Genomic DNA, 25,758 nt, shown 5'->3' with positions numbered 1-25,758 from the left:
ATAGGCCAGACCACCTTCCTTACATGGCAGTTGCAGGCAATCATCCCTGGAATGTCTCTTAAGGACTAACCTCTAGATCTCACATATCACTTCCACCATATTCATTGGTTAAAGCAAATCACAGGGTCAACCAGGACTCAAGAGGTGGAGGAACAGATTATGCCTCTAGAGAGAAGCAGCAAAGCCATATTGCAAAGGGGAATGGATAAGGATGGAAGGACTTTATGATTGTTTATCATTAATCCCAGGTAGGTAGGGGTGTCCGCGTGTATGTGCATGCACACACAATGGATTATTATACAGTCATTAAAAAAACAAAGTGTAGAATATAATATATTATATTCTAGTATATTAATATAAAATATTAATATAGTATGTTATTTTTATTTGGGGAAATTATGTATACATTTCATCATATGTATGTATGTTTATAAATCCTGGAAATACACTTAAAAATTAACAATAAGGGTGCCTGGGTGGCTCAGTGGGTTAAGGACCCTTAACCTTTGGCTCAGGTCATGGTCCCAGGGTCCTGGGATCGAGTCCCGCATCGGGCTCTCTGCTTGGCAGGGAGCCTGCTTCCCCCCCCCCCCCGGCAAGCAAGTAGGCCTGCCTCTCTGCCTACTTGTGATCTCTGTCTGTCAAATACATAAAGAAAATCTTTTAAAAAATTAACTAATGAAATACTGGGGGGGCGCCTGGGTGGCTCAGTTGGTTGGACGACTGCCTTCGGCTCAGGTCATGATCCTGGAGTCCCGGGATCGAGTCCCACATCAGGCTCCCAGCTCCACGGGGAGTCTGCTTCTCTCTCTGACCTTCTCCTCGCTCATGTTCTCTCTCACTGTCTCTCTCTCAAATAAATAAATAAAATCTTTAAAAAAAAAAAAAAAAGAAATACTGGGCCATGCAAAGCAGTCTGCATGCTGGTAGATAAAGGGCACTAAAGGCATGTCAGGAAGGCCAGCAGAGCAGTGAGCCAACTAGCCAGAGGTTAAGGATAAATAGATGTTGTGTGGAGATCTGCACAGTGTCGTAGGCCCAGTCAAGGGTTATAGATCCACAAAAAGGCACAGGCCAGTAGGCCCAGCAATCAATGACACGGGGTGGTAGAAGATGGTCTACATGGCAGGGAGAATGGTAACATGCTGAGGAAGTAACTCAAACAACTGGACAAATGATAACTACACTGAGACTAATGTGAAGCCAAATTTCCTACTCCAGAGAAGACATTTATAAATGTGGAAAGGAAGAAGGCTAGAAAGAACCCTGGAGTATTAGACTGGAACTGAAAGGATAGGGACAAATTTATGGTTTAATAATACATATACCCAGGTACAGAAATAATTATAGAAAATATACATGTGTGTATTATATATGTCTGAGTATACAAACCATACTCAGAGTCATACATTTCCTAGTTCCAAAAGTAATGACACCCCAGTAACAATAAGCACACTGAGCCTCTAAATCTTTGTTTTTAAATACCATCTTTTATAAAAGCAAACAACAATAACAAAGATCAAACAGGATTCCTTAGAGAAATGGCTGATTCCAGGGTTAGACCAGGCAAAGCACAGAATGAACAAGGAACAGCATGTTCTGCCAGAAATGCACAATGAATGAGATGGGAGCATGATAAACAGGCATAGGAGCCAGCTTGAAGGGGCTCCCACAGGCTAAATCAGGAACAATTTAGACAGCAAAATAAGTAATAATAGTAACAAATCACAAAAGATTAAATAAAATAGAAATTCATGAGTCCTTACAGATTTAATAAACAAATAATTAAATGGGGGAGAAAGGAAAGTTCCACTTTATGATAAAATCCCAACTAATACAAGTAGAAGAAATAAGAGTAATATCATTTGTCAATCATCATAGAAGTGGTTAATTAAGGTGAGAGTCTTCACTGATACCCACATTAAGGCTAGTGATTAGAGACGTTTGATAAGAACAAGGTGCCGGCATAATTTTGGAATACCTCTCCACAAATACTGATCAAATACAAAAGGATACCAAAGTGACTGGTGATTTATTTATTTTAAAGATTTTATTTATTTATTTGACAGAGAGAGCATGAGTGAGTGAGAGCTCACAAGCAGGGAGAGGGGCAGAAGAAGGGGGAGGAACAGAGGGAGAGGGAGAAGGGAGAAGCAGGTTCTCTGCTGAGCTGGAAGCCTGCTCTGGGAGCCTAACATGGGGCTTGATCCCAGGACCCTGGGATCATGACCTAAGCTGGAGGTAGACGCTTAACCCACCAAGCCACCCAGATGCTTCTGATCAACGTTTTAATCACCAGCAGTGACAAAGATGACATCATATGCTTCTGGATGCAAAGTGCTAAGAGCACAGACCCATTTCTGTGGTATTCCTGCCACAAATGCATGAACTGACTGGAGTCAAGAGGGAATATTACACGAACCTACGTTGAGGATCATCCTATAGAATGTAGGTCCTTGTACCTTTAAAACCGGTCATGGACATGAAAAAGGGGAAAAATGAGGCTGAAGAAGTCTGAAGAAACATGATGACTAAATATAATATATATTCCTGGATAGAATCCTGGCCCAGAAGAGTAAGATATATTGTTCCAACCACTGATGAAATATGAATAAGTTTCCTTGGACTAGGCAGTAGTGTTGTACCAACACTTATTTTCTGAATTAGAGGGGTTTATGTTGGTTACAGAAGGGAGTGCCTTGCTTTTGAAAAAAACAGACACAGTGTTTACAGGTGATGATACACCATGACTGCTGCTTGCTCCAAAAGGTTAAGAAAAAAGACTATAATAATGGGTATGTATGCATGTATTTTTACACAAATACACACACATATGTAATTTATGTATGGAAACAGAAAAAAAGCAGGCAATAGAGGAAATGCAGTAAAATATTAACAATACTGAAATCTGAGGGAAGGAGGTATAGGAGTTCTTTGCCCTGTTCTGGCATCTTCCTGCAAGTCAGAGAAAGTCATCTTTTCTGTAAATCAACTTTTCTGCCTGAGGTCAGAAAACAGAATAAAAATCCTGGCTTAAAATTTTACTTACAAACTTTCCTAATACTCTGAGGGGATAGATTAGGGAGGACAATGTTTTTATGCTCATTTAGGTCATGATCCCAGGGTCGTGGGATCCAGCCCCACATTGGACTCTCTGTGCTCCATGGAGAGCCTGCTTCCTCCTCTCTCTGCCTGCCTCCTTTATGTCTGAGTATACAAACCATACTCAGAGTCATACATTTCCTAGTTCCAAAAGTAATGACACCCCAGTAACAATAAGCAGACTGAGCCTCTAAATCTTAGTTTTTAAATACCATCTTTTACAAAAGCAAACAACAATAACTGCCTCCCTGCATACTTGTTATCTCTGTCTGCCAAATAAATACATTTTTTAAAAAAATCTTTAAAAAAATATGTCTGACTGAGGACAGGAAAACATCAAGGATTACCTTTCTTGGGAACTTGAAGGAGGAATAGTATCTGCTCTATAGTCCTAAAAACAGGACTGCATAACCAGGAGCAAAGGTCTTAACCTCAAGAATGGCAAACGGTTGAAAGTTTATGGTAAAAGCAAAACAAAACAACAAAAACAGAATAAAAAGTTAAGAATACAATGAGGTTTTTGGAGAAGACAGTTGACAGTGGAAGATCGTCTTTTAAAATAATGTGAGAGGCTCTGAGAGGATTAGACTGAACTGTATCAAACTGCTGGTAAAGCATATATCCTAAAAGATGAGCAAGATTATTTTGTAATCTGAAGAAAGATATTTTCACTGCAGAGACCAACACTCTCCAAGACATTAGACAGTTATTAAAATTATACTCAAAACTTAAAAAGTTGAATAGATTTCATGTAACTCAACACCCTATCTTTCCTGGAGAATACACACACTTTAAAGAACATTTTATAAGCTGTTGTTCCCACTATGGGAACTAGGAGAAAACAATTATACATGCCTGAAGATCTATATTACAGTTAACCATAATGAACTTCAGAACTATTTTTTCTAAGGTTTCAACAACTACTGATTATTACATTGATAGTATATAATTCATGTGCTTTAGAAAACAAATGATATTAATCATTTATTAAACAATCATTAATCATTAATCAATGAAAATCTATTCAAAGCATTATTAGAGAATTAAAAATTGCTATATTACAACATATTTTTCTTATAGAGGAATCTTAAGGTTGAATCTTCTCTAGCATATTACAAGTAAAACAACACTCAGCACTACTATAAATCAGAATCTGTATGGTTTTTAAATGGAGATTTAAAACTTTGTAGGACCGTTTTAAGAACTGGATAAAATTAGCATATAAAGGCTTTAGCATGTTAGTACAAGTACTCATAAATGGCATTTAATGTATTTATTCTTATACAAAAGATATGAAACAACCCCAAATACAGTAAAGTGACTTCAAAACCTATTAGAGATGTCTGTAAAGGCAAATGGATAGGATCACAGTCAAAAACTAGACCGGCAAATTCAATGAGGAAACCAATCACAATTTATTTATACTGTAGTCCCAGTAACTAACATAGTGCCTGGCACATACAGTAGGCATTCAATAAAGGTTTACTGAAATGAAATAAGTATGAAAGTAAGTTATCTCAAAAGAAAAAAAAAGGTAGTCTAAGACTGTCTGAAAAATAAACTTAAAGTCCAGAAATTACTATTCCCTAAGCAATGACTTTCAGAAAGGAAATAAAATACTGATAAGCATTTTTAAAACCATGCATAGCAACTCCTCTCAGACTGGTCTTTTAAATAATGATCAAGTCACTTTCAAATCTCTTTTGGAATATGTGTCACATATAAGTCTAATATTACAAAAAAGTATTTTAAAATTTCATCTAAATAAATGTGTTCATCCTCAAAGAAGAAAAAAGCACCCAAAGCACTGAGGAATCTTTTCTAACTTCCATAAGGAGACTTCCATGAGGAGACTTCCATGAGGAGACTCAGATGAGCTTAATTCAAGTTCTTCCATCTATTTATATGTGAAAATTAGCTTGAACTTTTACTTACAAGTACAATGTAAACACACAGATTTCACTTTCACAAGTTCAACTGCATACTCCAGAAAAGGAAGAGGAAAAAAAGAAAATCAGGTCTCTCAAAAGTGGGCAGTGCTATAGAGTACAGAAGAGTAACTAAAAAAACTTTTTCCTCAGCAGCCACCTGTTAGAACTCAGCCTTATGGCATAATCTGCATGGTTTTGGAAAATTTTCATATTGAAAACTCAAAATTCCCAGTGCTGTTGGCAGGCAGAAAAAGTGTAATATGAAAATACAGTGCTATCTTCCCCACACTCCTTCCAAAAATAACAGGGATCAATAGACTTTAAAAAAAGAAAGAAAAAAGGAAAAAGACTCTTCCAAGTTATAGCCAATTAACCTCACTCACATTTGGAAACTCATCAATTTTCTGAAAAGCAAAACCATACCTTTAATAATACACTCAACTCTGTATGGAGCTTGGCTTCTTAAACAAGCCAGTAAAGTATACTTCCAGACAGACAGCTGGAGCTACGTCTCCTGGGCCTACTTCAAACTAAAATCTGTGAACAGTACAAAGTAACAAGTCAAGTAATAGATCCAAATCAAGTACTAAAAGAAGGTTTTGAAAACAACCACCAAAATCAACATTAAACACATCTACCTTTCTTAACACAATGACTATATTTTTAGAAAAAAAAATAAACCAAGGCTACCAATTTACATTACAGTTTACAGAATAGTAACAAAGAACTGCATTATGCAGAATAAAATTATTCTTAAGTTATTATTACTTCCTATAGTGCCCTGAAAAGTGTCACCACCATGATGGCGTGTTAAGAGCTACTGTTCAGTCACTGACAGCATTATAATTATTTTTTAGTCTAATTTCTGGAAAGTTCTGCAGTTTGCCAGTTTAAAAAGCAAACTAAATTTAAAAAGAAAAAAAAATGCCTACCCTCAAATCTGGAAATACACACTGAATTTCACAGTTAATTTCTTTTTTAAACTAAGAAACAGTAAGGTCATAGGCACAAGTGTGTAACATCTGTAGGTGGCTGATCTAAATCAGTAAAAAAGTCTCTCTGAAATTAACGACTTAAAGTAATATCTTACCAAATACAAGCTGACACGATCTTTAAAAATCACTTTAACCACTAACAATGCAACACTTTTTTTTCCCCACATCATACACATACACACACACACACACACACACTCTCTTCGTAAATTAAGAACTAAACGTAAATCCAAAACACTAAAAATTATTTAAAGACATAAAAACATACTGGAAATATTAGACCTTTGTTTTTAAATTCGTTTCTCAGATCTACTAGCAGAGCTATTCTAGAATGGCTCTTCATTCCAATACAAGATTGTTTAATATGCCAATTCCGTGTGAACATAGCTTGTGAGACTAATTCTTAAAACCTCAGGAGATGCTTAATTACAGCTCTAGTTCCAATTTCCTGCGATTCAAACAGCAATGTACAGAATAGAGCTTAAACACAGTTAGGAAACGAGAGGAATGAAGGTCCAGGGAACGACCCATTCTTTTGTTTTGGTGTCAGAGGCTGCAAAAATAAAGGTCCATCAGGGCTATCGGCACCTATCCCCACCCAACCTGACGATGCAGAGCACTTTCACCCATCTGCTCAAGACCCTCTAGCCCACGAGATCCGCTGAACCCGTGGCTTTCCGTCTCAAAAAATGGGGGGCGGGGGCGGAGGTTGGGATGTCTGGGATAGAGAGAGAAAGAGAGGGAGGACACATATCTTTGAGGACAGAGGGACAAGGAGATGCATCTGGCTGGGGAGGATGGGACGCGCCACTGAGACTTGCAAATTCGCTGGGAGAAAAAAGCCCCACGGGACCGACGGAGGATGTTGCCTGTTCCGGGATGGAGACACAGAGGGGTACAATCCTCCACAAAAGGAAGGAGACACATTACTGGGAAACCCGTGAGGGCGTGAACTAGGCAGCACTGAACTCGGAGCCCAAAAAGGGTTGAGATAGCCTCATACACACTCGTATGGTGAAGCTGAGACTTACGGTTACTTCCCGGGCTGAGGGTAAGAGTCAGGTGGACCGCGCAGCTCTGCAGTTCTGCCACCGCCGTGGCCGCCTCTGCCTCTCGCGCGGAGCAGGTGACCTCAGGTACCCTCCCCGCCCCACCCACCCAGGCGGGCGCCCCCCTCCTCGCTTGCCCGGGTGCGCCCGCGGGGCAGAGGCTGCTGGGGCTGAGGGTGCGCACTAGAGGCCCGCGAGGAACCCTGCGTGAGACGGAGACGCCCGCGACGAGACTCAGACTGGGCGGGCGCCCCCCATCCCTCTCCGGCCGCCGCGCTGCCTCACTCAAGGGAGGGGAAGAGGGGGCGGTGGCTTTTGCCTCCGCCTCGCGGTCAAGTCCGGCTCATGCTTCAGCCTTGCGCGCGCGCACGCAGCCCGGGCCGCCCTCTTCCCCTCCCCCGCCGCCGGCTCAGCCGCTGGCGTGCCGGCCGCTGCCACCTCTGTCCTCGAGCCGCCGCCACCAAGCCCAGACAGCCCGCAGCCCCAGCGGGAAGCAGCAGGAACGGCAGCAGCTCGTCCGTCGACCCGGAAGCTCTTCCGCCGCCAACTGCGACGCTGCAAGGAGTGTAAACCCGGAAGTGATTTCCTCGCCCCGGTAGCGCCGGGATGGAAAGGAAAAGCGTTTGAAGACCTGGAAATCCTTAACTTCGGGAGAGGGTGGTATCGTGCTGAGGTGCGAGAAGAGGGAAGGACAATAAAGAAGTAGTCCACAAGAGTTGCTCCGAGTCCAGAGACCCGAGCTTTTAAGGCGCGTTTTGGGAAGAGCGGCCGAACACGCCCGGAGACTTCTGGTGGCCACCAAGGGTTTTCCTGTCACAGGAAGTTAGGCCCGGCTGCTGGGAAACTGAAGGGAAGGAGGAATGAGAAAGCGGTGACGGCACCCCGCCCCGCAGGTGACTGTCCCACCCAGTGAGTTGAATGTAGCGGCCCGGGAGGTGCTCGGCCGCCCTCACGGGTGAGACGAGGAGGAGCGAGGACCAGACTCCAGCGAGAGAAAACAGAGGTGGGAGGCTGAACTATCTCCACATCTAGTTTCTCCAGGCAAGGAATTTGTTTCTTACAAGTACTAACAAAGAAGCCAAAGCCACTCTTAGGGTGGCAGCTCTTTGAGGAAAGAGCCCTGCACGCCCTTTCAGGACGTTGGTGGGTGGTGGCAGAGGAAAAACCTAGGCAGGTTGTTATTTTGTCATTTCAGGGAAAGCGATTTACAACCTGTCATTCCAGCTTAGCTCGCCCCTACACTTCTTTCCATCTTTTGAGGCTTTCTGGCCTTCTTTGCTTTTTATTCATAGTGAGGTGTTTTGTTTTTGTTTTTTTTTTTAATCTTCAAAAGAAATCTTTGATGTAGCTGGCCCGACTCTGGATCTCACTCCCATTCCCTTCTCACTCTGTTGGAGAGCTTGTGTGCCTTCACAGTTTGCAAATGTGTCTCTCTGCATCTACAGTCTCTTAACTGCTTTGATAGCCTCATCTTATTTGGGGGAAATGCCAGAAATACAAATGTGTTTTCATAACAATATAAAAGCAATTCACTCCATGACCTTTGCCCGTTAACCCCATGCTACTGTATTAGTTGGTTCTCTTAGAATTGGGTTGCAGAACTACAGCAGCAGCTGATAGATAGCATATTTACATATTCTAAGCATGAAATCATGCTCCTCTAAATAACCTTCGTCTTCACTGTAGAATTTCATTTGGTTCCCAATGCCAGTATTACTTAGTTCCTTCTCTGTAAGCCAAATTCACTGTAATTGCCTTCAAAAGCAATTTGAAGATTATTAAATGTCTTAAATTACAAAACAGAATGTCAGTTAACAAAAAGCTTTTGAAAATTATCAGTGACACTTGTTGACCTTGATAAGTGATGATTAGTAGAATTGGTTGAATGGACAAGAAAAAAGCAAGCTAACATAGGAGCAGCACCGATGGCTTTTTCCTAATCTACTTTATTAATACTTCCTCCCTTTGTAGCAAAAGGATGATATTTTTATGGTCAGCAAATCCCTGTCGAAGAATTACTACATTTAGTCTCCATCTCTTTTTAATGTTATAATGCTTTAAAATCGTGAATTGTTCTAGGAGAATGCAGAAGGATCAAGTAACTTAGCTACTCCACCTCAGCTTTTTTTTTCCTGTAAAATGGGAGTGATAATGGGAGTGATAATCAGGTTTAGGGGGAATAAAATGAATTAATATATGGAAATATATTAATATTAATATATGGAAAGCACTTAGCATAGTGTCTGGCACATAATCACTGTAGGTGTTAGCTATTCACATTATTTTACAAACATTAAATGTTCAGAAAACAAAAGCAATAAAGATTTAAGGACAACCTGATAAAATCACTATGTGGACAGAAAAGTTTTGTGGGTTTGGCTTGGTTTGGTTATTTAAAGTTGACATATGTTTAAAAAGATTGAGAAACATTGCTTAAGGATGGAAGAAGTTCCTGTCTCAGGAACATTTGATAGAGATCCAAGATAAAGTCCCATTTTTTGGTTTTTACTTATGAAGACCCATTCTGATCATTGGTAGTAATTTCTATTAGCATGCACTTTGCAAACTGGTAAATCCTCTTGTCAACTTTGACCTGTGCTTATTAAATTTATAATACCCATATTCACATACTATATCTTCTGTTTTTGTCTGGTGTAAAAGGCTTTAGTTTGGTCATCAGTACCCAACATAGCAAATTGTTTTTTTGAAGATATTATTTACTTTTTGTTAAATAGGACTGTATGGTATAGCAAAGAAATGTTGAAAAGCCTGCCCCATGGGGACTAGATGGCATTTGCACACCTCCCCTTTCCCAGTCACAGTGATAACCAGAAATGTCCCTACATATTTCCAAAGGATGCCATGTAGGGTACCACCCCCAACTGAGAACCACTTCTACATATTTGTAAGGTCTCATTGCTTGGAACATTATCATTTATGCCTAAGCATTTTTCAGAATAGAATGAGCCATAAGAAAGTGCCACTTAGTCACTTGAATTATCTAAAACTTAGTCTAAACATAGACTAAGTTTTACTTCTAAGCTAACTTTAACTCTACCTTTCTGTCATTTTTAGCTTGAGTTATTACAGTTCCTCTGCGTGTGTTTTTGCCTTAGCAGTTTTGCCTTGGTATGTTAGTAGCTTTTATTCTTTTCCTAACTTAAGCCTTAGTTTTCTTCTTTCATGTCACAGGGAATATGTATATTTCAAATAGTCAAGTATGAATATTTCTTGAAAATCAATTGTTAGAATCTTTCAGGGATATGTTTACATTGAATGATATAAAAACAAAATACTATAATCCTTATGGTTATGCCTTTTTTCTTAATCATATTTATCTTTTGAAAGTTAAGTGTAGGGGCACCTGGGTGGCTCAGTGGGTTAAATCCTCTGCCTTCAGCTTACGTCATGATCTCAGGGTCCTAGGAACAAGCCCCACATTGGGCTTTCTGCTCAACAGGGAGCCTGCTTCCTCCTCTTTCTCTGCCTGCTGCTGTACCTACTTGTGATCTGTCTGTCAAATAAATAAATAAAATATTTTTTAAAAAATCTTACAGTATTTAATTTCTATACAATTTACTAGATTTCACTTCTCTACAAAGAATTCCAAAGTGCATAAAATGTGTATAAATTCATTATAGTAAAATGTTACCTACATTCTGATTGAAGTAATCTGATATGGAATAGCCTTATCTATATTTTATATATATATATAAAAAATTAAAATTTGAAAAAATGACAAGTAATTATAAGAATAATTTAGATCTAAAAATTCTAATGAAGAATGAAATGGGGCGCCTGGGTGGCTCAATGGGTTAAAGAAAATGGGATCAAGAAAATGTGTCATATAAATATAATGGAATATTATTCACTCTTTAAAAAGAAGGAAATCCTGTTATTGGCAACAACATGGATGACCTGAAGAGCATTATGCTGAGGGTGGAAAAGAGCCAGACAGAGAAGGACAAATACTGCATTATGGGAGCGCCTGGGTGGCTCAGTGGGTTAACGCCTCTGCCTTTGGCTCAGGTCATGATCCCAGGGTCCTGGATCGAGCCCCACATCAGGCTCTCTGCTCAGCACAGAGTCTGCTTCCCTTCCTCTCTCTCTGCCTGCCTCTCTGCCTACTTGTGATCTCTCTCTCTGTGTCAAATAAATAAATAAATAAATAAAATCTTTAAAAAAAAGTGTACTGTGCAGTACACTAAATATTCCAGAGAAATGGTGAGTATTAACAAAGCATTTTGCCAGATTTTTTTTAAATGTAAGTTGACTTGCACAGAAATTGATTGCTTTAAATTGTGTTTAGAAAACTAAAGATTACTTGATTTTTCTTTTAGGTGCTTAATAGAAAAATATTATGTGCTACATATGTTATAGGGTATATTCACAATACAATGTCTTTTTTTTTTTTTTTTTTTTTTTTTTAAGCAAGGTAGGTAGTGCTTGAAATGCAAATACTTGTTGGAAGTTCCTCAATGGACACTTAAAATCAGTCTGGGGGGAAGTGTGTGTGTGTGTATGTGTGTAAAATACATATTTGGAAGAAAATGCTGGTTATCTAGGGAATTGATAATGGAAGTAGAAAAATATTCTTAAGTCCACATTCAAAGATTTTATCCACTGACCACAAGTTTTTGACTATGATAGTATTGCCAAGGAATATTATAAGGTACACTTTAGCTTATCCAAATGTCAAATATCAAGGTTCTTTCTAAAGATTTTGGAAATAATGTCAATGGCAGCTGCCTATTTCCAGCTTCCACACTATTAACAATATGACATTTACTTGTGTCATGTATGGAAAATAAGTGTAGTATTTAGGTCATTATTTGCTTAGTATTTAGAAGATATTTTATAATCATAACACTTTTTTTTTTAGGTCCAAAAGGCAGATTCTTATGCAGTTCAGACATACAAAAGTATGTATCTCCATTAAAATTTTTTTACTTTTCACAGAAAAGTAAAAAAGAACCAAGAGGAAATCTTAAAATTATAAGTTAAGGTTTTGAGTAGTTCAGGATAAAGATAGTCATCTCTGGCTTACCTTTTAGGTAGTATATATATTCCAAGATAGAAAAATAAACATATTATTTTTAAAATTGTTTTTCAAAGTGATTATGCTAATTATGTTTCTTTTAATATTGCAGAGGATTTCTGTGTTTGTTTTGTAAAGCAATGGGAAATCCAGAAAACATAGAAGATGCATATGTTGCTGTTATTCGTCCAAAGAATACTGCCAGTCTCAATTCTCGGGAATACAGAGCTAAGTCATATGAAGTAAGAACAATTTACTGACATTTGATTTGCTACAACTGAATGTCATTTTCATTTACATAAAGTCTTATTATCTCCTCTAAATGCTTGTTGACAACCTAGATCTTGAAAAAATATAATTGACCATCCTATATCTCTGCCCATCACAAAGTCTTTTTGTCTGTTGCATGCCTTTTGACCATTTTTCTATTGATTAATAGGTAAATTATTAGACATTAAAAGATAGTCACTTGAGTTTTCCTTATAACATATAGATTCAGTTTTTAGTATGATTTATGAAATGGCTCTCAAAAATTAAAGTTGCAGAAGTCAGCTCATTTCAAATTCAATGTAAATATTGTTCTTGGCTATTTCCCTAAAGAACTCTTTTTTATAGTGCATTTTAAAATATCTTTTTACCTTTAATTAAAGTTTTAGACAATTAAGTTACTTCTCTGTAGTCCCGAATTGTATTAATTATATTAGAAAATGTGATTAAAGCCAAAAAAAACCCCAAAACCCTAAAACAAAATTATCTTATCTATAACAGATTCCAAGCATCATAGAATACTGCTAATCTAACCTACCTCCAACTGATTTCTCTAGCACTTTGCTCAAATTGCTTTTTAAAGGTTAGTTACCTGAAACCTATTAAAAGATACCACAGAAGCTCTCAGGATGCTACTGCTTCGGCAGTGCTCTGGGTTACTAGTTCTCAATCCTGGCTGCACTGTGGAATCATCTGAGAATTTTAAAACTTCGAGTACCAGGGCCCCACTCACTAGACATTGCTATTGTCTCAAAAACTTCCCAGGATATTCTAATATGAAGCTGGGGTTAAGAAAGACTGCTGACTTACTATATTCTAGGGCAAGTAAACTTTATTTTAAGCTTTCTCTCTTTAATTTCTCATCTAAGATTTTATTGCATGAAGTTCCCATTGAAGGACAGAAAAAAAAGAGAAAGAAAGTTTTGTTGGAAACTAAACTTCAGGGCAACAGTGAAATAACACAAGGCATACTGGATTATGTAGTAGAAACCACCAAACCAATTTCTCCTGCAAACCAGGGTATTAGAGGTAGGAAACTTTTTTCTTTTTTCTTTTTTAAATATAGTTTGCTTTGAATGCTTGTAGAGAAAGATATTTTTAAAAATGTGTCAAGATCATTTTTTTCTGGGTTGCCTAGCTGGCTCATTTGTTAGTGTGTGACTTTTAATCTTGGAGTCATGAATTCAAGCCCCATGTTGGGTGTAAGGATTACTTAAGAATAAAGTTTTTTTTTTTTTTCTTAAAAAAAGGTGGGGAGATCAATTTCTTTTTATGTACCTTTCCATTTAAAAAAAACAAACTTGAGGGGTGTCTGGGTGGCTCAGTCAGTTAAGCGTCCACTCTTGGTTTAAGCTCTGGGCATGATCTTGGGCTTGTGTGATCCAGCTGCCTCCCGCTCCGCACATAGCAAGGAGTCTACTTGAGATTCTCTGCCTCTCTCTCCCCTCCACACCCTGCTTTCACAGGCATGCATTTTCTCTCCCTCACTCTCAAATAAATAAAATCTTCAAAAAAATTTTTTTAAAGAATCAGAAAGCTTTATTTAAGTTATAACAATGCCCTTCAAGAAATACCTTGACTAGGAGGCTCCTGGTCAAGTTAACTCAGTCAGTTAAGTGTCTGCCTTCAGCTTGAGTCATGATCCTGGATCCTAGGATCCAGTCCCTGCTGAGCAGGGAGCCTGCTTCCTCATTCTGTGCTGCCTGTACTCCCCACCCCAGCTCGTTCTTTCTCTCTCTCAATAAAGTCTTATATAAAAAAAACTTGACTGTAATATTTTTTTAAGTTGAAACTTATTTAAGTTGCAGTGTTAATGATTTGTTCAGTAGGAACAGGAAACCAAAGAGTGGCTTGAAAACAAAGAAAATACAGATCACTTTTGCTAGAAGTATAGTTCTCTAGTTAAGTATCCCTGAACTACTATTTTTAGTTTTCTACTTCTGGACAGAGGAAACTAAAAACCTTGCATCATACTAAATGAAAGTTAAGATTAGGGGTACCTGGGTGGCTCAGTGGGTTAAGCCTCTGCCTTTGGCTCAGGCCATAATCTCAGGGTCCTGGGATCGAGCCCTGCATCGGGCTCTCTGCTCAGCAGGGAGCCTACTTCCCTCTCTCTCTCTTTCTGCCTGCCTCTCTGCCTACTTGTGATCTCTGTCTGTCAAATAAATAAATAAAATCTTTAAAAAAAAAAAAAAAAGATGCATGGATTAGAATCCTGTAAATTGCCAGGTGGTAGAGGTTTCTTCCTATTTGGTCACAGGAAGAAGAGCTTTCTCAAAGAGCCAAACTGAATTACTGAAGTATTAAACTTGAAAGGTTCAGTCACCATTTAAAATATTAGGTAATATGTAGCCTAGGAAACTGTTTAGAAATTAATGATAATTTTCTCAGGCTGTAGCCTCACAAAACGTGAGAGAAAACTTAAAAGTTAGAGAAATTTAAACTATATCCAAGATTCAGGCATTATTATTAAGAGGCTAAAGCTAATTTCAGTCAGATGGCTGTTAAAAACAGTTGTTGATGAGATAAGGCATACTTCAGTTTATTCTGTGTTGTTTTTTTCCTATTAATCTTTCTAGAGTTTGTCTCATTCATCTGTCTCAGTAAAGAGTCTGTTTTTGTTGCAGAGATAGGGCTGAATCTTGTGATTTGAATTACTATTTTGGGTATTTGTTCTGTAGAGAGAGCTGAACTATAAACCTCTGATTCATAATTTTTGGAGCTATCATTCATCATTTTTTACCTTTCCAATAGGTAACCTTCCCAATAGGGCCTGAATTGTTGGGGCTCTAAGCATTATAACTCAAGATTATAATAAGTTATTGCATAAATGTACAGATCCTTGATACATATTCTGAGTCCTGCAAAGAGAATCTTCTTTTCCTAATTATCAGATTGACTTTTAATAAGATAAAATTATCTAGAAATTGAGCTTAGCTAAAAAAAAAAAACAAAAAAACCCCTATCCTTATGGGTGACCCAAAGGCTCTTTTTGGATGCCACAAATTTGTCAGTCTTTTCTACCTCGGTTTTGGTGTTCTCTGATAAATTTTCATTTAGACTTCTTTTACTATTAATAAATTATTACACTTATCAGGATATTTCCTGAGATCACATTCCTGAGACCTATATCCAAGTCATATGTTTGAGCTAAGATAGACAAGTCATAATTTGCTATGAATTAGCCAACCTCTGTCACTTGGTCCATTTACCGAGATGGGGGATGAAAGTGGTGTCAATGTTAACAAAGATGTCCTCTGGCCCAGAGAAAGGAGTAGTACTCTTAGAAAATTTCCTGGCAGCTTTTTTTTTTTTTTTAAGATTTTATTTATTTACTTGACAGAGAGAACACAAGTAGGCAGAGAGGCAGGCAGAGAGAGGGGGGAAGCAGGCTCCTGGATCCCAGGAGCCTGAGACCATGACCAAGCCAAGGGCAGAGGCTTAACCCACTGAGCCACCCAGGCACCCTATTTTAACTCCTCTTAATACTGCCTTTTAAAAAAAATTCTAGTTCTCAAAAAAGAAAAAGGGACAAACCAAAATTAGCTCTTAACCAGAAAATAAATCAATGGTTACTACTGAGGGGTTGGGTGGGAAGATGGGGGAGATAGTGAAGGAGATTAAGAGTATACTTATCTTAATGAGCACCGAGTAATATATGGATTTGTTGAATTGCTATATTGTAAGCCTGGAAATAATATAACACTGTTAGCTGCACTGGAATTAAAATAATTTTTTTTCTAATTCTCAAGGAAATTTATAAAATTTAAAAGCCCATTATTTTTATTTTCACTGATTTTTAAAAATGGTTAGGAAAGCGAGTGGTACTAATGAAGACATTTCCTCTGGATGGGGAGAAGACAGGGAGAGAAGCAGCATTATTTATTGTTCCATCAGTTGTCAAAGGTAAAGTATAAGTTTTATCAATTTTTATGTACTTTAGATGCTAAATAAAAGTCTACTGAGGAATTAAGTAACTTGCATTCATGGTTATTATTACACTGTTTTAAAATACCTATTTTTCAGTTAGTAGTTAAGATGAGAAAATTTATTACTTAAAAAGGTATTTTGATTTCAAAGTAATATTCAGCCTTCTGGACTAAACAGTAATGTTTTTGTTTCTGGTTTTAAAAGCAGAATAAAGAAGTGAGGCGGGAAGCCATAATTGAAATTAAAAATTTTCAGATTATAATAAGGGATTTTTCAAAGGATATGACTAGAAACATATTTAAGTATTTTGGATCATTAACAGACTGTGATCAGGACCTGTCTGGGATTTGGCACAAGAAGGTGTTAATAATAATTCTAAAATATTCTGCCTAACAACATTGGTAATATTTAAAGAGTTTAGATTTAATGTAAAAATTTAATTTGAGTCTTTGACATCCTGAAATAATTGAAAAACACTAAATTTCAGTGCAGACCTTTCAGCCTACTAAATTTGTACCTTTGGGCAAATGACCTCTTCTAAGCCTCAGCCTCTATTTGTAAGATACGTATCTTCTTCTATTAAGTTCATTGTGCTAGAAGCATTCAGTTAGGTATTAGATTTGAAAACCACTTTGGAAACTTTAGAGTACTGGCCTCCTATGAGGCAGTAATAATTTTGATGATAAATTAATGACCCAGTGTGGATATGCCATTATCCTGCTGCTCACACAGTACTTATATGTATTTTATTAGCCAACTCTAGCATTCCAGATATATATATTTTTTTCCCAGCTATACTTAGGCTGAAAAGTACACTATTTTAAACGGTGTTGGAAATCTTATTAATCAGAGTTTTACAATATTGTAGAAGAAAAAGAGGAAACAATTTCTGCAATCCTGCAAGAAGAATATACATCTCCTAATTCCAAATGGATAGGGTCACAGAACTAGTCATCAGTTTAATCAAGGTCTTCTATATCCAAATCTAAAACAACTTATGTTACACTGAACTACTTTTTAAAACATACTATATAATTTTAAATGAAAAACATGCGGTTGTAAACCTTTTATATGATGGCATTATTCATTTTCTCTTTCAGATAATACTAAATATACGTATACTCCAGGATGCCCAATTTTTTACTGCTTACAAGATATTATGCGAGTCTGTAGTGAATCCAGTACTCATTTTGCTACACTTACAGCAAGGATGTTAATAGCCTTGGATAAGTAAGAAATGCCACTAAAAATATTTTTTTAAATAAGTCAAATACATAGTAGAAATTAGCTCTGAAAAGAACAGAAGAAAATAATAAAATTAGTAATACATGTATGTAACATAATGTAAAGTTTTTGAAGTACAAGATAAAAATGAAAAGCCCCAAAGACAAGATTGTCCTGGTTTGCCTGCACCAGCTAATCTTCTTTCAAAAATGACAAAGACTGCCCTGGATTAAGAATTAAGATTCCTTGTTATACAACTAGATTTAGCTTTTGGTTGTTGTTGTTTTTTTTTTTAATTTGCAAGTTGAGTTACCATTGCCTTTATTTCCCCTTCCACTTTGCACTAGTTTCCTTATGTCCATCTGTCCTCTACTTTTTCAATAGAACTAATTATGTCTTTAAAAATAGTTAATCTTATGAAACAAACTGAGGGTTGCTGGAGGGGAAGGGGGTCAGGGGATGAGGTAACTGGGTGATGGACATTCGGGTGTGTTTGTGTTGTGGTAACCTGTACCCCTGAAACAAATAATACATTATATGTTAGTTTAAAAAATAGATAAGTGAATGACTCAAGTTCTCTTTCTGTTTTCCCTGATGGTGGGTCAAATGGCTCCTCACGTTGTTCTGATAGATTTAGTAGTATTGAGTTACTCTTAGCAGGTACAAGTTGTTTAGACTACCATGCCTTTGTCCTTCTGAAACTACAGAGCTAATGTCACCTCCATCTCAATGGTTCTAATTTTAAAAGTACTTATTTTTTGAAAGGTGTTTTTATTATGATGGTATATGCATTTTTTAAAAGTTTGCTGTGTCTATTAACCAAACTTTTATTATTAGTAAATGAAGTATTTAATGAACACTAGTTAAAAGTTTAAAAATCTGAATGTAATATTAGAATGTATCATCTCAGAATTTGATGGTCTACTTTTTCATCTTCATTTTTGAACAAATACTTCTGTGACCTCTTCTTTCTATTTTGCCAGGTGGTTAGATGAACGTCATGCACAATCTCACTTTATTCCAGCTTTATTCCGACCTTCTCCTCTTGAGCGGATAAAAACTAATGTCATAAACCCCGCATATGCTACTGAATCAGGTCAGACAGAAAACTCACTACATATGGGCTACAGTGCACTAGAAATAAAGAGTAAAATGTTAGCCCTAGAGAAAGCAGATACTTGTATTTACAACCCTTTGTTTGGATCAGACCTTCAATATACAAACCGGGTAAGAGCTAAATGAATTTTGCTCTGATTTCAAAAGACATTTTATCTGAACTATAATTTTTTTCTAAAGTAAATATACCTATTACCAATTGTAAATGTTAAGATGACATCTAGTTAGTTGTGTTTATTTAGTTGTATTTATATCTATTGAAGTCAAGTATCTAAAGCTCTTAAGGAGTTTTTGTTTTTGTTTTTTCTGTTTTCCCTTTTTAGGTAGATAAAGTGGTAATAAATCCATACTTTGGTCTAGGAGCTCCAGACTACTCAAAAATCCAAATTCCCAAACAGGAAAAATGGCAGAGAAGCATGAGCAGTGTCACAGAAGACAAGTACTGTTTTGGTTTTACTCCATATTGCTTTTTTAAAACTTACATTATAATGTTAAAATATTTTTTAAAATGATGTTTGTAACTAGTATGCAATATTACCATTGCATAAAAGATTTAGTTTGCAGCTACTATGTGATATATGGCTCTCATCGATATGTCCTGTTTATTTTGAAACAATTTGAATTTCAAAAGTGCTTTTTCTTTTAAAAAAATTTATCTATTTTTAATGATTAGGGAACGGCAGTGGGTAGATGACTTTCCTCTCCATCGAAGTGCCTGTGAAGGAGATTCAGAATTACTAAATCGTCTTCTCAATGAAAGATTTTCTGTCAATCAATTAGATAGTGACCACTGGGCGCCCATTCATTATGCATGCTGGTAAATGGATTACTTTTTTCTCTTAGAAGGAATGAATCCTTAGTTGTAAATGTTAATGCTTCTTTTCAGAACTGTCGTCATTCCAGCCACTTTTTCTCTACCACATTTTATCTTACGGGCTTTCTATTTAGATCTTTGATTACTGTTTATATGTACTACTATTCAGAATTACAAGGTCTGCCCCATGGGAAAAGTATCATTGGTGTTCGAGGCATTACCAAATCATCCTGTATAACAGCTAATGACTAGCAAGTGTCATTATATAGCACTAGGTCCCTTATTCACATTTTGTATTGGAGTTATATTAAGTTTGTTTACCCTTACTATAAAATTTACATGAGGTTAACTACTTATGATTTGCCATTGATCATGTTGGAAAAGTATCCATTTAGTTCTTTGGGAAGCTGTAGGATCACGAAACTCCCAAAAGCCTTCATTAGAATGAATGCCATTCTTCATTATTATTTTTTTTATAAGATGAGAAGGATTAGCTCAAAGGATTGGAGTTAGCAGTTTCCACTAGTTGCGTATTGTACCTCTGCTTTCCTACTCCTCCCACATGATAGTAACTCTTCCCTCAGCTGAGCTGAGTTCTTATATTTGTGTTCATAGCAGTAGTTAACTGTCAGCTCTGGTTTATCCTCCAGAAGGAATGTAATGAAGTTATTTACCATTATTTGTTATGCAAAAGTTGCTTTTGACTTATTATTTAAAGGGATTCTCCTTAGCTAGTTTAAGAAGTGCTTACATTATTCTCTGCTTGTTAAATGTCTGCTACTTCTTAGCTGAGCAACATTTAGCAAGATACTTCACTTCTCTATATCTCAGTTTATTTATCCATATGTAAAGGCATTAATTAGATCATTGCTAGAGTTCTTTCCAGCTCAAAATTCTTTTAATTTCACGGATTCCAAAATCTGTGATCCTGTAACTAAATATAATTGCTTTTAATATCCATCTTTTCTCCCTTAAAAATATGCTGTTTCCCTAAAAATATGCTCCTTTATTCAAGAAATATCCTTTATTTCTGTGTGTTCTTAGTTGTTTTCCCATTACATGGAATTTTCTACTCATATTTGGAGTTACCCTAAATCTTTTTAAACTGAACTTTTAGTTGTTTCTTCAGATTACCAGTAAATATTGGCAGCAGCAGTACTGAAAGAAATCACATGCCTTATTTGGAATTGGTTAAAAAAAAAAAAAAGTACACTATGAAATCAGGAAGACAGAGGCAGAGAATTTTAGTTTAGGCATCCCAAATTTATATTTGGTTAATATTTCCCTTTTTTTTGTGGCATTGGTTATTTTCTTTTCTAATAAAAGAATGGTAATATTTATATTTTAAGAATGGTAGCATTTTTAAGTACATACTACATAAAAACAGAAGTATAATTAACGTTCTTTGAAATATCCTTAGGTTTCTATCCTAATAACTCTCATTTCCTAAAATTATGACTTTTGGCAAGTTATTTAAAATCTTTAAGGACCTGTGTCTTCATCTATGAGGTGGACTTAATAGTAGTACATTTGTTAAGATTAAAGGAGAAATGTAAGTAAATGCTTTGAGGATACCTAGCACATAATAAGCACTCAGTAGATGTTGGCTGTTATTATTAAAGTACTGTAGAAATTTAAAGATTTTGATGTCTAAATCTGAAACTCATAATCCATAGTATTTTTAATTAGAAAATCTTACTACTACAGTATACCAAGGAAAGAGTTTTATCCTTTGATAAAATTAATTTTGTCAGTTGGAAATAATTAAGTTTAATGTACCAGGAGTAATATGGGTCACTTGCAATACTTTTAATCAAATGGATCATTTGATTAATGTGAATTTGAATGAAGACTGATTTAACCAATTAGTAAGAACTTAAATTACTTTATCTTGGAAATGTATTTTATTCACTAATTGGTATAAGGATCAAGGAGGGGAATATTAGGCCATCTCATTAAGAGACTGAGATTTGGAGACTATCTTTATAAGCTTAGAGAAGATGTTTTACCCTTCTTGGTCTGTTTTCTCATCTTTAAAGTGAGGGTTTTTATTAAATTGGTGGTTCTCTAACTTTTTGGTGTCTGATCTGCCTTTTACTCTTAAAAGTTAAAGGAGCCCAAAGAGTTTTTTTTATGTAAATCAGATTACCATATTAGAAGTAAATCAGATTTATGTAAATCAGATTAACATATTAGAAGTTATACCCCAAAAATAGTTTATTAATTCATTTAACACAATAATAACAATAACAATAAACATTAACATAAGTAACAATTTTATGAAAAATACCATATTTTCTAAAATTTAAAAAATTAAGGGTAGTGTTGTTTTACATTCTTGGCAAATCTCTTTATTCTCTAGCTTAATAGAAGATAGCTGGATTCTCACATCTGATTCTGCCTTTAATTTGTTGCAATATTATATGGCAAATTGCTTCTAGAATACCCCACTGTACACTTAGGATCAAAAAAGAGTTTAAAGGATAAATAACATCTTAATATTACTAGGAAAATATGTTTGATCTACAGGTACCCTGAAAAGATTTCAGGGATCCTCAGGGCTTCCTAGATCACTCTTTGAGGACCACCCCTAAGATAGCTGCAAGCTTTTAAAATTCTCATATTGGTGGCCACATACCTGAAAACTCTTTACTAGGATCACCATTTTCCAAAACTATTTAAGTTGGCTTTCTCCCCATATGAGCAACTTAATCAGCCACTCAGTAAATGTTTCACTGACATCACATATTCTTTGACCTTTTTCAAATCAGTGTCTTCTCTGATCTTTTTTTAGGCTTCATGTTTTTGCTAGAGTGTTTTAGGGCTATGATGATTTGACTCCCTTCAAATTATCCCATCTTCACTGTAGCTTAGCTGTCTATCCTCTTTGTCTCATGCATCCTGTCAGCCTTTAGTTCTCTCATATAAGCTATTCTGAACCTTTCTACTCTTAAGCACTTAAACTCCCACGACTTCCTTTCTGTATTCTTATCAGATAGTTTTACCTCCTATTTTCAAAGAAAACTGATGCCATCGGAAATGTCCTTCTTATCTGTTGTTTTTGTTCTCATCTCTCCTGTATCATGGGATATGCAAGTAAAAATCCTTGTTTACCATAAATTCACTCTCTCCTTCTCTGCACTTTTTCTCTTGCCTTCCAACGTACATGGTTCTCTTCCTCTTGAAAAGAATATTAATTTGACCCTGCTGCCTCTTCTGGCCACTATCCTGTTTCTTTACTTCCTTTCACAGCCAGATTTCAAAGGTGAGTGGGCCACACTCACTGTTGTCTCTTTTTCACTCTTCATTAAATTTCTTAAACTTTTCTGAGTTTTTAATCTCTTTCCCCGCTCTACAGCATTAATACTGTTGACCACCCCTTCATTCTAAGAACAAATTGGAGTTGAAGGGGCATAATGGAGCTGTAATGAAGGTTAGTACAAATGCAAGATATTACTGTTAAATTATCATTATTATTGAAATACTGGCTTCCATCCGGTGACTTAACGCATGTGTAATGGTATGGAAACTGCTATACTAAGACTTAAAAACCTGGATTCTAACACTGGTTAGTAACCATGCGACCTTCAGCAAATTGCTTACCTGGTTCAAGCTTCATTTTCCTTAACTGTGATATAAAAATACTTCTGCATGCCTTAAAGGTTATTTTGAAGATTATATTAAGTAATTATATAAGAAAGAACCATGAAAACAAAATGTACATTTATATTTTATTACTTGAATTGCTTAGAAGTGTCTTTTCCTGTCCTGAAAGATTGTTTTTCAAGATGGCATTTCATTTTTCTAAGATACTAATTTTTCATTTTTCAAATTATCCCAGCCTTTTTTTTTAAAGATTTTATTTATTTATTTGACAGAGAGATGGGGGTTAGAGCATAAGCAGGGGGAATGGCAGGCAGAGGAAGAAGCAGGCCCCCTGCTCAGCAGGGAGCCCAGTGCAGGACTCAATCTCAGCCAACGGGCCGATGCTTAACAGACTGAGCCACCCAGGTACCCTAAAATCTCCCAGCCTTTACAGTAATTCTTTTCAGTTAGATTAATTTGCTTTTTCTCAGATAGATAATCCAAGCCTTTGCCTTCCTCCTGAATACTAAGCCTGTATTTTGAAATGCCTACTGAATAGTTTAGTCACTCTCTTTTTGTCTATAAGGCAGTTTAGAGAATGCAGAGACGGTGTACCTACCCTCAAGGAATTCCCAGGCTATTAGAGAACAGATGTATATAAATAAGGGTGAAAGTAGATAAGTCCTATAAAAAAAGCAAAAAAGTGCTACATGTAGTGGAACTATAGGAGTATATTTTAAAACTGTTTCAGAGAAATAAAAAGATTTAACCTAGACAAAATGAGGTAGGTAGAAAAGGACATCTCAGGAATAGCAAAGAATGTGAGCAAAATGTCAAATGAATAGGAAAGGGTAGCATACAAGTGGCAGTTTCAGGGTATAAGAAGGGTATGTAGAAGGGAAGAAAGGAAAGTTGCTGGCAAACCAGATCACTTCTAAAGATGTGTTATTTTCATCTCAGATGTACCATATCTGAAAGCAAATTTCCTTTCCCTTTTCTCCCCTCTTACCTATTTATTTACAGACACTGAATTACTTTTCCACCCTTGCTTCAGATTGCAGCCTTATATAAATCTTTGGCTTTGACAGAATGGTGGACTCAACTGTGTCCAACAGGTGCTTTGTACTCTTCTGGGCCCTTGCTTTGCTTACTTCTCCCCCACCACACACACACCTAAAATATTTTTGCCTCTCTTCAACATCTCTTTGGTTCCTTCCTACTTAAAATACACTTCAAGTTGTTTTATCAAAATATTTCAGGGAGTCTTAGACTAAAGTCCTATCTTTTCTGATGTTTTTTAAAGCGTTAGTTATATACTATCTTAGTATATGTGCTGCCGAAGCGAGCACTAGTTATATACTATCTTGACTTGACAAATATATAGCCCCTATTATGTTAATTGTTATCCTAAACTGTTACTTCAATTTTAAAGCATAATGTAACTTATCCCATGTTTTTATTTTACCTCTCTTATTACTTTATAAGCCTTTATTAGAGCAGAGACCATGTATCTTATACATCTTTATGTCTCCCACACTGCCCAACACAACAGGTACATACCAATTCTATCTTTGGGCCTTTTGCAAATCACAGTCAGGCCTAAGTAAAAGCCTTATGAAGTTTCTGATTCTGAACCAATTTTGACTAAACATTTTTATTTCCTTAATTTATAATTTTTGTACTTTGCATGGGGTTGTTCTTTGTCATCTGCTCTGTCTTGTGTTTGAGGTTATATTTCCTCTCACTTAATCAGGAACAGAAACAGTTGAACTGAACCAGAAGAATTCATAAGAAATCCCTGGGCACTGAAAACATTTATGTCAGTGTCTTACTAAAATAAAAAAAAAAATCTTAGATTTCTTTGAGATATCATCTAAAATTTGAATTTTTAAAGCATTTCATATGATTTTTGGGGCTAAGTTTCTTCTTTTTTTTTTATAGGTATGGAAAAGTTGAGGCCACTCGCATTTTGTTAGAAAAAGGAAAGTGTAATCCGAATCTTTTAAATGGACAGCTTAGTTCTCCTCTTCATTTTGCTGCTGGAGGAGGACATGCTGAAATAGTACAGATTCTTCTAAACCATCCAGAAGTTGACAGAGTAAGTTATTTTCCAGGATTTTTTTTTTTAATGTTCAAGCAATGAATAACAAGTGATAACATTAAATGTTCAGTTGTATTCTTGAGCAGTCAATTAAAAAATAAATTTTACCATCTGCATAGTATAAGTAACACTTATATGTAAACTTTGCTTTTATACTTGTTTATTGTGATAAAATGTACCTCACATAAAATTTACCATTTTAACCATTTTTAGATATATAGTTCAGTCATTAAATACATTCACATTGTTGTACAGTCATCACCATCATCCATCTCCTGCATATACATAAAATTTTATCTCTTCTTGTGTTATATTGTATTTCCTCAAAAAATATCTTCATGAAAGAAAAAGATTTTCTACCCATTTTTCCAGAAGTTGTATTAATAAGTATTTTAAAATGGGAAAATAATCAATTTAAACAAAACCTTTGTTGGATCTTATAATCAAAGCTTTTAAAAACAATAATCACATTGATTAGTGCTTTCAGTCTTTCATCTTTATCAGTTCATGTTTAAGTGTAGTATATGCTAAGTATGGTTAGTATTTAATACTTGACAAAAGCCTATTTTTTATGAAATTTTGATTGATTGAATGACATTTTCACTT

The 25,758-nt window shown here is 36.1% G+C and overlaps 2 protein-coding genes across 7 annotated transcripts in view; one reads left to right on the top strand and one right to left on the bottom strand.

Annotated features, from left to right (window-relative positions):
- Window positions 1–7,172, bottom strand: part of ANKIB1 (ankyrin repeat and IBR domain containing 1) — a 147,003-nt gene extending 139,831 nt beyond the window's left edge. For 2 of the 3 annotated variants that reach the window (XM_044246004.1, XM_044246006.1), the window contains exon 1: window positions 7,060–7,172. The gene's annotated coding sequence lies outside the window, so the exon portion shown is untranslated. Of the gene's footprint in view, window positions 1–5,456; window positions 5,475–7,059 lie in introns of those variants that run through there. The other variant, XM_044246005.1, reaches the window with a different exon arrangement.
- Window positions 7,173–7,633: 461 nt separating this feature from the next.
- Window positions 7,634–25,758, top strand: part of KRIT1 (KRIT1 ankyrin repeat containing) — a 36,183-nt gene continuing 18,058 nt past the window's right edge. The window contains exons 1-9 of one of the 4 annotated variants that reach the window (XM_044246011.1): window positions 7,634–7,970; window positions 12,228–12,357; window positions 13,252–13,411; window positions 16,196–16,288; window positions 17,413–17,542; window positions 18,520–18,763; window positions 18,976–19,091; window positions 19,326–19,469; window positions 24,993–25,149. In XM_044246011.1, the coding sequence (XP_044101946.1) occupies window positions 12,256–12,357; window positions 13,252–13,411; window positions 16,196–16,288; window positions 17,413–17,542; window positions 18,520–18,763; window positions 18,976–19,091; window positions 19,326–19,469; window positions 24,993–25,149 (1,146 nt within the window). In that variant the 5' untranslated portion in view covers window positions 7,634–7,970; window positions 12,228–12,255. Of the gene's footprint in view, window positions 8,119–11,939; window positions 12,000–12,227; window positions 12,358–13,251; window positions 13,412–16,195; window positions 16,289–17,412; window positions 17,543–18,519; window positions 18,764–18,975; window positions 19,092–19,325; window positions 19,470–24,992; window positions 25,150–25,758 lie in introns of those variants that run through there. The other 3 variants (XM_044246009.1, XM_044246008.1, XM_044246012.1) reach the window with 3 other exon arrangements.

The sequence above is a fragment of the Neovison vison genome, chromosome 4 (assembly GCF_020171115.1).
Source record: "Neovison vison isolate M4711 chromosome 4, ASM_NN_V1, whole genome shotgun sequence".
Taxonomy (NCBI): Eukaryota; Metazoa; Chordata; class Mammalia; order Carnivora; family Mustelidae; genus Neogale; species Neogale vison.
This window is presented reverse-complemented; position numbering and strand designations above follow the sequence as displayed.